The sequence below is a fragment of the Leucoraja erinacea genome, chromosome 6 (assembly GCF_028641065.1).
Source record: "Leucoraja erinacea ecotype New England chromosome 6, Leri_hhj_1, whole genome shotgun sequence".
NCBI classification, from domain to species: Eukaryota; Metazoa; Chordata; class Chondrichthyes; order Rajiformes; family Rajidae; genus Leucoraja; species Leucoraja erinaceus.
The window spans coordinates 44632255-44646496 of record NC_073382.1 but is presented as its reverse complement, the minus strand read 5'-3'; the positions used below and the strand labels follow the sequence as shown (position 1 = coordinate 44646496).

At 42.1% G+C, this 14242-nt stretch overlaps 1 protein-coding gene across 1 annotated transcript in view; it reads left to right on the top strand.

The window, feature by feature from the left end:
• Positions 1–14242, top strand: part of brca2 (BRCA2 DNA repair associated) — a 71126-nt gene that overhangs the window by 15755 nt on the left and 41129 nt on the right. Inside the window, 4 exon segments of the mRNA XM_055636859.1 lie at positions 2825–5555; positions 5594–7091; positions 7094–7646; positions 8517–8615. Coding sequence (XP_055492834.1) covers positions 2825–5555; positions 5594–7091; positions 7094–7646; positions 8517–8615 — 4881 coding nt within the window.

Here is a 14242-nt window from a genome sequence, read left to right as displayed (position 1 = left end):
CAAACTGGGTATCTTCATTGCTGTTCACAACACATACATCTAATCTGAATGTCCAGTAATGTGGCATCTTGACACCTTTAAATATATTACCAAAATAACATTTGCTGCATTTATGTCTCTTGTTAGTGTAATGTTTAACCTGTCAGATGGGTATAGTCAGTTTTAACAGCTATTATCATAAAATGGCTTTAGAAAATTCCTTGTAACCTGTATATTTTATTGTGGATAAATTATGTGGGAAGTGAGAGTGTTTCTGTACCAATAGCAATAACGACCCATGCTATGGCCATGTCATGATAATTTTCGGTCCTTCACAGAAAACATGCTTGCATCAATCTGTAGTGTGCATGGTTAAGCATATATGTTATCAAGGTCCAGGATTTATTGACACAGGTTGATCATACGCTGAATAATCCAACCACATTTTTGTTTGGAAGTGGAAAGAAATAATAAAAATTGCATTAAATGCAATGTGCAAAAAGAGTTGAGATACTGTATTATAATTTTGCTGCATGTCATTGTAGTATATATCCGGTCTCGATTGGTGAATATGTTAGTTTGTGATTTTATTTGAAGCAGAAATAATATGTGAATGCTTCATTGAGCATAATTCCGACTGGTAACTACGCACTTCGTCCGAGCACGCGTCATGCAAGCCATCTTAAATGACCACCTAAACTGTCATTTGGCAACCTAAAAAGCTGCCACGGTTGCCCAGATGGCAACAGGGAAAAAAAGTTAAGTGAGAGCCCTGCCTTGTTATTATATCCTTTGGGACTCTTGTCAGATTTCTACTGATCCATTTATAAGTTATCTGAGGCCAGACGCCTCCACCTACCTATCCATGGACCATGACCCCACAGATGAGCACCAGGCCATTATCTCAAACACCATCATGGGCTTTATCACTTCCGGTTCCCTGCCCTCCCAAGCCTCCAACCTCGTCGTTCCCCAGCCCCGCATGGCCCGATATTACCTTCTCCCTAAAATCCACAAACCTGACTGTCATGGCAGACCCATTGTTTCTGCTTGTTCTTGTCCTGCCAAACTTATTTCCCACATACCTCGATTCCATCCAATCCCCCTCCCCTGGTCAAATCCCTCCCACCCTATGTCCAAGACACCTCACATGCTCTTCGTCTCCTCCATGACTTTTGTATTCCAGGCCCCCATTCCCTCATCTTCACCATGGATGTCCAGTCACTCTACACCTCCATCCCCCACCAGGAGGGTCTTAAAGCTCTCCGTTTCTTCCTCGACCACAAAACCAACCAATCTCCGTCTACAAATACTCTCCTCCGCCTAGCGGAGCTGGTCCTTACCCTAAACAACTTTTCCTTTGACTCCTCCCATTTCCTCCAAATCCAAGGCTTTGCCTGCCTCTTTGTAGGGTACGTCGAACAATCTTTGTTCGAGGCGTACCGTGGCTCTATCCCCAAACTCTACCTCCGCTACATTGACGACTGCATTGGTGCTACCTCCTGCACCCATGCAGAACTCACTGACTTCATCCATTTCACCACTAACTTCCATCCGACACTCAAATTCACCAGAACCATTTCCGACATCTCCCTGCTGTTTCTAGACCTAACTACCTCCATTGTAGGAAATAGACTACTGACCGCCATTTACTACAAACCCACTGACTCTCACGGCTATCTGGACTGCACTTCTTTCCACCCTGCTTCCTGTAAGGACTCTATCCTCTATTCCTAATTCCTCTGTCTACGCCGCATCTGCACCCAGGATGAGGTGTTCCAAACCAGGGCATCGGAGATGTCCTCATTCTTTATGGAACGGGGGTTCCCCTCTTCGACTATAGATGAGGCTCTCACCAGGGTGTCCTCTATATCCCGCAGCTCCGCTCTCACTCCCCACTCGTAACAAGGATAGAGTCCCCCTTGTCCTCACCTTCCACCTCACCAGCTGTCCCATACAACAGATAATCCTCTGACATTTTTGTAACCTCCAACGGGATCCCACCACTAGTCACATCTTCCCATCTCCTCTTTCCGCAGAGTCCACTCCCGTTATTCCCTGGTCAATTAGTTTCTTCCCACCCAAACCACTCCCCTGGTACTTTCCCTTGCAACCGCAGGAAATGCTGCACTTGTCGCTTTACCTCCCCTCTTGACTCCATCCAAGGACACAAGCAGTCTTTCCAGGTGAGGCAGAGGTTCACCTGCACCTCCTCCAACCTCATCTATTGCATCCGCTGCTCTAGGTGTCGGCTGTTCTACATTGGTGAGACCAAGCGTAGGCTTGCCGATCACTTCGCCCAACACCTCCGCTCTATTCGCACTAACCAACCTGATCTCCCGGTGGCCCAGCAGTTCAACTCCTTCCCATTCCAAATCCGACCTTTCTGTCCTGGGCCTCCTCCATGGCCAGAGTGAATTTCGCTTGGGCAGTTTACACCCCAGCGGTATGAGCATTGACTTCTGCAATTTCAGGTAGTCCTTGCTTTCTGCCTCCTTCCCCTCCCCTTCCCAGCTCTCCCACAGCCTACTGTCTCCGCCTCTTCCTTTCCTCCCGCTCCCCGCCCCCCCCCGAAGAAGGGTCTCCTCCTATTCCTTTGATCCATAGATGCTGCCTCACCTGCTGAATTTCTCCAGCATTTTTGTCTGCCTTCCATTTTTCCAGCATCTGCAGTTATTTCTTACACATTTATAAGTTGTGATCATTGAAGTCCTTGACCAGAGTGTACTGTGTGCCCCAGTTACTGTCAGTATTTCTGCCAAATACAGGTTTGCATAGATTTTGTTAATCTTTTGTGCATTGAGAGTGTTTAATACTCAGTCTGTTTTTCTGTTCATTCCTTCAGTTACTTGTGGGAAAAATGAAGATAGTGCCCCGCTAGAAAGTGTTTCATGCATCGATATCGGTGTTGAAGCCAGCGACAAATGCAACATTGAAGCAAACGAAAGTCTACAAGATGGCCATCAGCTTTTTGAGAAATATGGCAAAGTACAAGACATAGCACTGCTGCAGCATCTTAAAGATGAAACTGTTGATAAACTATCATGTCCTTTTAATAATGACAGGAGTTGGGATAATTTTGTGACACCGTTGCACAGAAGACATTCTCATAACAACAAGAAACGTAGAATCTTCGCCACTGCTCGTCGCACAGTGGCTAAAAGGTTAACCATGGAATCTAAAACTGTGCCTACTAATAGTGTTGATGTACAGACTGTCGGTACGGAGGAGAGTTGTGCACCTGCAGTTAATTCTGTTCAACCAGAGAAGACCAACATTTCAGAAAGTACTCTTACACAGAATACTGGGAGATCATTTGGACTAACATCCTTAACTGATGCAAATCAAAGTCCAGTCCAACATAATGGCAGTGAAACAAAATGTGAAGACCACACACATTATCTCCGCCAACATGATAGTACTTGCACTGCACAAGTTTCTACCCAATTATCAACCAGTGTAGTAGCCTGCACTTCACTTGTAATTCAGGCAGTTTCATCTCACTCTTCCTGTGTCTCTCATGTTTTGCATAAAACAGAACAGCTTTGCCTTAATTCTGAAAACACTAAGAGAACTTTGAAGACTAAGAGTAGTCTGTCTGAACTTCAACAAAAAAAAACAAATATAGAGATACTATCGATTTGTTCGAGTTCAGGGAAACGCTTAGAGGAAAGTCTTACTACGAAAAAGGGATTGTCAAATACAGATCAAATATCTGGTTTGCATAATTTATCAGGAGATGAAAAGAGAATATTTTCTGATAATACAAATATTCACAATCATAATAGAAAAATCGCAGTGTTGGCATCCACCTTGAAGGCGAGAAAATTGAAACCTGACATTGTCAGTGATGCATTCTTGGTTTTTTCAACTGTATTGCCTGAATATGAAATAGAATACAAGGAAAATGCTTGTACAACAGTTGAAAGAACACCATGCGACTTGCCCAGCTCCATTTCATCTGGCCATGAAATGACTGGGGCAAAATCCAAATTAACAGAGAACTTACACACTGAAACAAGAGCAGACCATTCTGCATCTGAAACCAAAACAGAATTGTTTGAGCTATCTGAAGTAATCCAACCATCACACAACATTGAACCGTACAAAGGAGAGATCACGGATAAAATAGAATTAGAATATGAGAATCCAGGAGTTGAATTAAGTTCTGTGATGATAAATGAAACTTGCACAGTTTTGGAAAACACCAAAAATCTGATATCGGAAGTTTCTGAATCTTATAAATGTGGACCTTGTGGTGGAGATTTTAAAAGTACTGAACTGCGTATAGATTTGCTTACACAAACCTCACAAGAAAAGTTATTGCAAAAATGTGAAGACAATTCAGGAGCAAATTCGGCACAGGCCCACGAATTTGTCATTTCAAAAAACATATTTGAGAATCAAAAAGGTAATTGTCCTGTCTTCTCAACGGAAGCAGAGATTAAAACAAAATATTCTGAACCCCAAATTTCCACAGAAATTGATAAACAGCCATCAGCTTGCTTTGCAAAAACGCACACTTTTGATACTTCAGAAACCGAATTTGAGAAAAAGTCGCTGAGTCAGTACACGTCTTTGACAGCTAGTCAAACCGAAGATGTGAACAAATTGTTTCGTATTTTGGAGGATACAAATAGCCAATTTGAATTTACACCGTTTGGAAAACAGCCTGCTGCCAGTGAAGTGAACAAGGATAACGATCTGCTTAACAAGCAATTATATTGCACTCTTCCTTCTGCTGTTTCGGATAAGTGGCAGGATGTCAATTTTGATGCACGGTTCGACGTTGAGTCTTCAATGATGCTGAATAGTAATCCTCGCAACTTGCAACAACTAGCAGAGTTATCAAAAATGCAGACTAATTCTGCAATCTATCTGCAGAATGCAATAGAAGTAGACCAAACCACACCAAATGAACCCATTAGTTCCCTTGGCTTTCGCAATAAAAACAAAGGAATAGCAGCATTTACAGTGCCAAATTTGTGCACAGATTCCACAGTACTTGCCTCTAACACTGTTAAAATGCATACAGATACAATGCATAATAAGGTAATTCCACCTCTGAAAGATGCAGTGAGTTTTTGTACAGCAAGTGGGAGTAAAATAAAGTTATCTGATGAGAGTTTGCAAAGAGCTAAAAATATTTTCAAGGACATCGGCAATGATATTGATCAAATTAGTGATCATGCGCTTTCAATGAATGCTTTGAGTTACTCTGTTATTGGGTCTAAAAAGATAAGTGAACCTAAATTAAGTGATACCGAGATTTTGAAAAGCAGTGAGTCATACCTGCTGCATCCAGCTCACTTCAATTTAAACAGCAAAACTAATTTGGATAATGTTTTGCAAAATGAGAGAACAATTGTGTATAATGATAGAAAAGATGAGACCAGTGCTGTCACCATATCGGAAGAAGGTAAAGCAATGTATTTATCCTCTAAGCAAGATGTACAACAGTCTGATAGTGTAGATGTTGTGCAACTTGATACAATGACAACTCGAGCTGATAAAAATAACCTATATAATTCTGACTGCAGTAGTACAAAACACGATGGGAAGGTGGAATATGGCAGCAGGATGGAAGTATCAGATGATGACTTATTGTCTACCACAGGATGGAAGTATCAGATGATGACTTATTGTCTACCACTTTTGTAAGCCTAACAAAATCTTCAGAAGAAGCAATAAATGCTAAAGGGAGTAATGACACCACATGTTTCCACATTGCAAGTGGCAAAGACATCACCGTCTCCAAAAAAGACCTGAATGTAGCAGCAGGTTTTCGTCAGACCAAAGATAGCTACACAGAAAATTTGAAAGATACAGGAACAGCAAGAAGTACATCTCAACAACTTGATACGCAGATGAATAATTATGAATCCTGTATTGCATTTAGAAATAAAGAAGTAATTGCAATTAATTCATCCTTGGGTGCAATTGAGACTGGAATTAAAGGATTCCAAACTGCTAATGGTAAGATGGTTACTGTCTGCAAAGCTTCTCTTGATAAAGCCACAGCTCTATTTGCTGAGAAGGATCTTTCAAATGAAACAAAACATAATATTTCATCAGAATCTCTTGAATCAAATATAAGCAACACATTAATTCAGAAGGCTATAAAAAATGGAAAAATGAAACATTTGAAGAAAAACCACAGTCATGTGAATTCTAAAAATAACAGCAGGATGCATGATTCTTCCATTCAAAGTCGTAGTGAGTTTGAGGAATTGAATACTGGTATAGAAATGAAAAGCTTCCAAATGGCTAGTGGTAAACAAATCAGTGTGTCAAATATGGCTTTAGATAAAGGAAGAGCTTTGTTCTTCGATGATGATTATAATGGATTTAGCTTTCAACCGAGTTTAATATCACCCGAAACATTAAAAAATGCACCTTGTGAAGATAGTACTCTAAATTACAATGCACTAGTGGCTAATCCTCCATGTAGGTTAGAAACGATTAATCAAGATAGTTGTCTTCCATCCAAACAATATTTGGCGCACTGTGCTGCAAATGGTAGCAGTATAAATGTAAGTGAAGCAAACTTGAAGTACACAGAAGAGAAATTTACAGAGGATAAACCTGGAGAAAGCAATGTTTCAGTTTTGAATCCTTCCTTTGATAATAATCAAGGTAATTATGCTGATGGTGTTACTGTGACTGAGCTCCCTAAACATTTTTTAAATACTGGACCTATTGCCTTCAGCACAGCTAGTGGGAAGCCTGTTCAAGTTTCAGAAGAATCTCTAAAGAAATGCAAGCAAATGTTTTCCGATGTAGTCAGTGAGGAGGCATCGGAGATGATCATTGATAAAGATGTGAAATCCAAGGAGAAAAGACATTCTGAAAAAAAACGGCAATTGGATAGCTCGATCTCAAAGGCATCCCTTGGTTTCAACACGGCAAGTGGGAAGCCAGTTTTAGTTTCCGATGATGCTCTTCAGAAAGTTAAATGCATGCTAAAAGAATTTGAAAGCAGCCCAAAGTGTACAAAAACTACACCTTTTGAAAAAGCTCAGCCGTTACAACTATTACCCACTTCTTCTCTGTTCTCTGACACTCCTATGGGCGGTGAACAAAACGAAGAAGGTTCAGAGTTAATTCACAGAACAGAAAATCGGGCAACAGTACAGAGAGCATTTCAAATGTGCAAAATCTTGTCCTGGTAGAATCAAGCAAAAGGAAAATAAATGAATTTGCAAGTAATAGGCCTAAAATAAATTCATCAGCATCTTGTTCAAATACTTGTATTCTCATGTCAGGATTTCAAACAGCTACGGGCAAGGAAGTGACGGTAGAAGAAAGCAGTCTAACGATGGCACGAGTACAATTGGCTTCAAATAAAACTGATAAGCTGGATCACTCTACTGAGAAATCTAATATCCTCACAGAAGCAAGAATTAAATCAAATTGTAACGTAAGCCATGCCTCAGTGCCTATTGCCCATGCATTGAAAAATAATTATATCACAAATCCTGAAATATCAGAAAAAAATTTGGAAAAATGGACTATGAAAGATTCAAAGGCAACAATGGACCATGATGAAGGTTTTGATTATAAGCCGAACAAAGCATTGAGATGCAGCCACGCTTTCACAGATCAAACCATTGGACCAGATTTAAGAACTGGGAAGAGACCGAGTTCAGAAGTAAAATTCACAACAGGTAAATTGTGCTCAATTTTGGTTGAATTATGTTTGTTTTCTTCAAAGATGCAAAAAATGCATCAACTGAGACCTACATTCTCCAGCGTAAACCATGGACATGCAGTCGTGGAAAGCTTCTGAATCTGATTCAAATTAAAGATTAACATTAATTACCACTAGCCTGCAGTGTTTAAATATTTCAGAGGATTCAGTGTTTCTGCTAGCTCCTGAAAAACAGTTCTTTGCTATTCCTTTAATATCCACTTGATTTTCTTAATATAAAAAAACTTCAAAACTATTGTCTTTTGTAACTGTAAAACTTTCAAAACTAATTGTTTATAATTGCCCTTTTGAAAATTTCTCCCTGATTTCTTTTCTTCACCCCTGTTTGGGAGACTTCTTCAAACATTTGTGACATGCAGAATATGATATTTTTGTGGGCTACTTTCAAAGTTATCTGTAATTTTTACGTACCCAACAAACAATACTTGTATGAGTGATTTTTCTATTTAACCCATGATTATTTATTTCCAAGGGCACAGCATAAATCATTTTTTCACTGTTGTTTTATCAACCTGGCATCTTTCCTTTACTTCATCATGACATTACATCCTTGGCCTTCAGCTGATAGTGTGAAATTCTTTGCTCTTCTATGTTTCCCCCTTTGCTCAATTTAGAGTTTTGTTAAACGCACCTTATTCAGATTGAATTTTCACCACCGCTCACTGTTTACTTCTCATTAAAATGCTGGAAGACACCTCTTTGCTAACAAAAGATTTGGCAGAATAAAGACACAAAATACTTTGCACTTTCCAATACATAGATCAGAAGAACTAGTCATTCAATTTTACATGGTCATTTCTAATAAACTACTTTATTTTTATTTCAGGAGAGCCTCCATCAAAACGACGGCTTTTATCTGAATTTGACAGAACTTTACAGAGTGACCACAAATCTACTTTCAAACCCTTAAAATGTAACCCCGAAGGTAGGCTCAGTTTTGTATAATTAGAGTCCAAAATGGCACCACTATAATTTTGGAACAATTTTAACAGTTTAATTGTTTTCTTAAAATGTCCATAAAAATGTTTCCATAAAATAAAGGGCTTACAGGGCTTAGTGTACTACTTACTTTTGGTAAAGAGTGGATATATGGACAGATGTTTAAGAAAGAACTACAGATGCTGGAAAAATCAAAGGCAGACAAATATGCTGGAGAAACTCAGCAGATGAGGCAACATCTATGGAGCAAAGGAATAGGTGACATTTCGGGTCGAGACCCTTCTTCAGATTGTGGTGGGTGGGGAGGGGGGCGGAAAGAAGAAAGGAAGAGGCGGAGAGTAGGCTGTGGGAGAGCTGGGAAGGGGAGCGGAAGGAGGGAGAAAGCAAGGACTTGAAATTGGAGAAGTCAATGTTCATACCATTTCCTGCGGGTGCAAGGGAAAGTATCAGGGGAGGGAGGGGGGGTGGTTTGGGTGGGAAGGGACGAATTGACCAGGGATTTGCGGAGGGAGCGGTCTCTGCTGAAAGCCGAAAGGGAAAGAGATGGGAAGATGTGGCCAGTGGTGGGATCCTGTTGGAGGTGGCAAAAATGTCGGAGGATTATCTGTTGTATGTGACGGCTGATAGGGTGGTAGGTGAGGACAAGGGGGACTCTGTCCTTGTTACGAGTGGGGGGGGGGGGGATGGGGAGTGAGAGCGGAGCTACAGGATATAGAAGAGTCCCTGGTGAGAGCCTCATCTATAGTTGAAGATGGGAACCCCTGTTTCCTAAAGAATGAGGACATCTCCGATGCCCTGGAAATGGAAGACCTCATCCTGGGTGCAGATGCGGTGCAGAGGGAGGAATTGGGAGTAGGCGATAGAGTCCTTACAGGAAGCTGGGTGGGAAGAACTGTAGTACAGATAGCATGGGAGTCAGTGGGTTTGTAGTAGATATCGGTCAATAGTCTGTTACCTGCGATGGAGATAGTGAGGTCAAGAAATGGTAGGGAGATGTCGGAAATGGTCCAGGTGAATTTGAATGCTGGATGAAAGTTAGTGGTGAAATGGATGAAGTCAGTGAGTTCTATATGGGTGCAGGAGGTAGCACCAAGTTAATGTAGTCAATGTAGCAGAGGTAGTGTTATGGACAGAAGTGAAATACAGGAATAAATTGAGTTTCAGGTTGTCAAACTAGAGTGTTGTAATGAGTGAATGAAACCTCATTCACATGTCCAGAATCGAGTTTCTTGCCCATAGTAGGGGAATTAAGAACCAGAGGACATAGGTTTAAGGTGAGAGGGGAGAGATTTAATAGGAACTGAGGGGTAACTTTTTCACACAAAGGGTAGTGGTTGTATGGAACGAGCTGCCAGAGGAGGTCGTTGAGGCAGGTATTTTCGCAACATTACAGAAAATTTTAGACAGGTCCGTGGATAGGACAGGTTTAGAGGGATATTTTGAGCCAAAACCAAAAAGGCCTAAGGCAGGCAAGGCCATTGTAGTGGGAGACTCCATCGTGAGAGGTACGGACAGGGGTTTCTGCGGCAACAGACGGGATGCGAGGATGGTGTGCTGCCTTCCCGGTGCCAGGATCCAGGATGTCATGGACAGAGTGCAGAAAATCCTCAAGGGCGAAGGTGAACATCCGGAAGTGGTAGTGCATGTCGGCACAAACGATGTCGGAAAAAAGGGGATGAATATTCTGCAGCGTGACTTTAGAGAGCTCGGAAAAATGTTGAAAAGCAGGACCTCCAGGGTTGTTATCTCCGGTTTGCTTCCAGTTCCCCGTGCTGGCGAGAGCAGGAACAGGGAGATACGGGACCTGAATGTGTGGCTGAGGAACTGGTGCACGGGGCAGGGATTTAGATTCTTAGATCACTGGGATCTGTTTTGGGGTAAGGGGGAACTGTACAAAAGGGACGGATTGCACCTTAACAGGTGTGGAACCAGCATTCTGGCAGGCAGGTTTGCCACTGCTACACGGGTGGCTTTAAACTGAATAAGGGGGGTGGGGTGTCGAATGGGATAGTGGAGGATGGAGTTAAAGGGAAAGGGTTTCTTAAATGTGTGAGCGTAGAGACCGAGGGGTGTAAAATGAGGGTAGAAGAAATAGGTAGCAAGGTGAAAAGTAAAAGTGGCAGGCAGACAAAACCAGGGCAAAAATCAAAAAGGGCCACTTTTCAACATAATTGTATAAGGGGTAAGAGTGTTGTAAAAACAAGCCTGAATGCTTTGTGTCTCAATGCAAGGAACATTCGTAATAAGGTGGATGAGTTGAATGTGCAGATAGCTATTAATGACTATGATATAGTTGGGATCACGGAGACATGGCTCCAGGGTGACCAAGGCTGGGAGCTGAACATCCAGGGATATTCAATATTCAGGAGGGATAGAGAGAAAGGAAAGGGAGGTGGGGTAGCGTTACTGATTAGAGAGGGGATTAATGCAATGGAAAGGAAGGACGTTAGTTTGGAGGATGTGGAATCGGTATGGGTAGAGCTGCGAAACACTAAGGGGCAGAAAACGCTGGTGGGTGTTGTGTACAGGCCACCTAACAGTAGTAGTGAAGTTGGAGATGGTATCAAACAGGAAATTAGAAATGCGTGCGACAAAGGCAAAACAGTTATAATGGGTGACTTCAATCTACATATAGATTGGGTGAATCAAATTGGCAGGGGTGCTGAGGAAGAGGATTTCTTGGAATGTATGCGGGATAGTTATCTAAATCAACATGTAGAGGAACCAACGAGAGAGCAGGCTATTTTAGACTGGGTATTGAGTAATGAGGAAGGGTTAGTTAGCAAGCTTGTTGTACATGCCCCCTTGGGCAAGAGTGACCATAATATGGTTGAGTTCTTCATTAGGATGGAGAATGACATTGTTAATTCAGAAACAATGGTTCTGAACTTAAAGAAAGGTAACTTTGAGGGTATGAGACGTGAATTGGCCAAGATTGACTGGCAATTAATTCTAAAAGGGTTGACGGTGGATATGCAATGGAAGGCATTTAAAGACTGCATGGATGAACTACAAAAATTGTTCATCCCAGTTTGGCAAAAGAATAAATCAGGGAAGGTAGTACATCCGTGGATAACAAGGGAAATCAGGGATAGTATCAAAGCGAAGGATGATGCGTACAAATTAGCCAGAAAAAGCAGCAAACCGGAGGATTGGGAGAAATTCAAAGACCAGCAGAGGAGGACAAAGGGCTTAATTAGGAAAGGAAAAATAGATTATGAAAGAAAACTGGCAGGGAACATAAAAACTGACTGCAAAAGCTTTTATAGATATGTGAAAAGAAAGAGATTAGTTAAAATAAATATAGGTCCCTTGCAGTCAGAAACAGGTGAGTTGATCATGGGGAACAAGGATATGGCGGACCAATTGAATAACTACTTTGGTTCCGTCTTCACTAAGGAAGACGTAAATAATTTACCGGAAATAGCAGGGGACCGCGGGTCAAAGGAGTTGGAGGAATTGAGTGAAATTCAGGTTAGCCGGGAAGTGGTGTTGGGTAAATTGAATGGATTAAAGGCCGATAAATCCCCAGGGCCAGATAGGCTGCATCCCAGAGTACTTAAGGAAGTAGCTCCAGAAATAGTGGATGCGTTAGTAATAATCTTTCAAAACTCTTTAGATTCTGGAGTAGTTCCTGAAGATTGGCGGGTAGCAAACGTAACCCCACTTTTTAAGGGAGGGAGAGAGAAAAATGGGGAATTACAGACCAGTTAGTCTAACATCGGTAGTGGGGAAACTGCTAGAGTCAGTTATTAAAGATGGGATAGCAGCACATTTGGAAAGTGGTGAAATCATTGGACAAAGTCAGCATGGATTTACGAAAGGTAAATCATGTCTGACGAATCTTATAGAATTTTTCGAGGATGTAACTAGTAGCGTGGATAGGGGAGAACCAGTGGATGTGGTGTATCTGGAATTCCAGAAGGCTTTTGACAAGCTCCCACATAAGAGATTAGTATACAAACTAAAAGCACACGGCATTGGGGGTTCAGTATTGATGTGGATAGAGAACTGTCTGGCAAACAGGAAGCAAAGAGTAGGAGTAAACGGGTCCTTTTCACAATGGCAGGCAGTGACTAGTGGGGTACCGCAAGGCTCAGTGCTGGGACCCCAGCTATTTACAATATATATTAATGATCTGGATGAGGGAATTGAAGGCAATATCTCCAAGTTTGCAGATGACACTAAGCTGGGGGGCAGTGTTAGCTGTGAGGAGGATGCTAGGAGACTGCAAGGTGACTTGGATAGGCTGGGTGAGTGGGCAAATGTTTGGCAGATGCAGTATTATGTGGATAAATGTGAGGTTATCCATTTTGGTGGCAAAAACGGGAAAGCAGACTATTATCTAAATGGTGGCCGATTGGGAAAGGGGGAGATGCAGCGAGACCTGGGTGTCATGGTACACCAGTCATTGAAGGTAGGCATGCAGGTGCAGCAGGCAGTAAAGAAAGCGAATGGTATGTAAGCTTTCATTGCAAAAGGATTTGAGTATAGGAGCAGGGAGGTTCTGCTGCAGTTGTACAGGGTCTTGGTGAGACCACACCTGGAGTATTGCATGCAGTTTTGGTCTCCAAATCTGAGGAAGGACATTGTTGCCATAGAGGGAGTGCAGAGACGGTTCACCAGACTGATTCCTGGGATGTCAGGACTGCCTTATGAAGAAAGACTGGATAGACTTGGTTTATACTCTCTAGAATTTAGGAGATTGAGAGGGGATCTTATAGAAACTTACATTTTTTTAATTCTTAAGGGGTTGGACAGGCTAGATGCAGGAAGATTGTTCCCGATGTTGGGGAAGTCCAGGAGAAGGGGTCACAGCTTAAGGGTAAGGGGGAAATCTTTTAAAACCGAGATGAGAAAAACCTTTTTCACACACAGAGAGTGGTGAATCTCTGGAACTCTCTGCCACAGAGGGTAGTTGAGGCCAGTTCATTGGCTATATTTAAGAGGGAGTTAGATGTGGCCCTTGTGGCTAAGGGGATCAGGGGGTATGGAGAGAAGGCAGGTACGGGATACTGAGTTGGATGATCAGCCATGATCATATTGAATGGCGGTGCAGGCTCGAAGGGCCGAATGGCCTCTACTCCTGCACCTAATTTCTATGTTCTATGTTTCTATATGGGTCAAACACAGGCAGGTGGGACTGTTGGAGATTGGTTGTATTGACCGGTGCGGGCAAGTTGGACTGAAGAGCCTGTTTCCACATTGTAAGATTCTGACTATGAAAAGACAGTGAAACATATCCATATTTGTTGATGATTTTTTTAAAAGCGAGGTAGAGAAGCAAGCAGAAAGTCTGCAAAACATGCAAGTGGGTTGGAGGATAACAGATCAGGTATATCACTTGTAAAACACAAAGTGCTGGAGGAACCCAAACAGCATGTGTGTGAATGAACAGGTGGCCTTTTGGATTGAAACACTTCAGAAATTGTACTAGTGGGGGGGGAAGCTGAAAAAGGAGAGATGGAGGTGGGACAAAGCCTGGCAAGTGATAGGTGGCTACAGGTGAGGGGGGAGGGGGTTGAATGGCAGATGGGTGGACAAAGGCTAGAGGGGAAAAGGAGACAAAATTGTATTAGATAAGGAGAGAAGATGAGTGAAATGTAAAGTCAG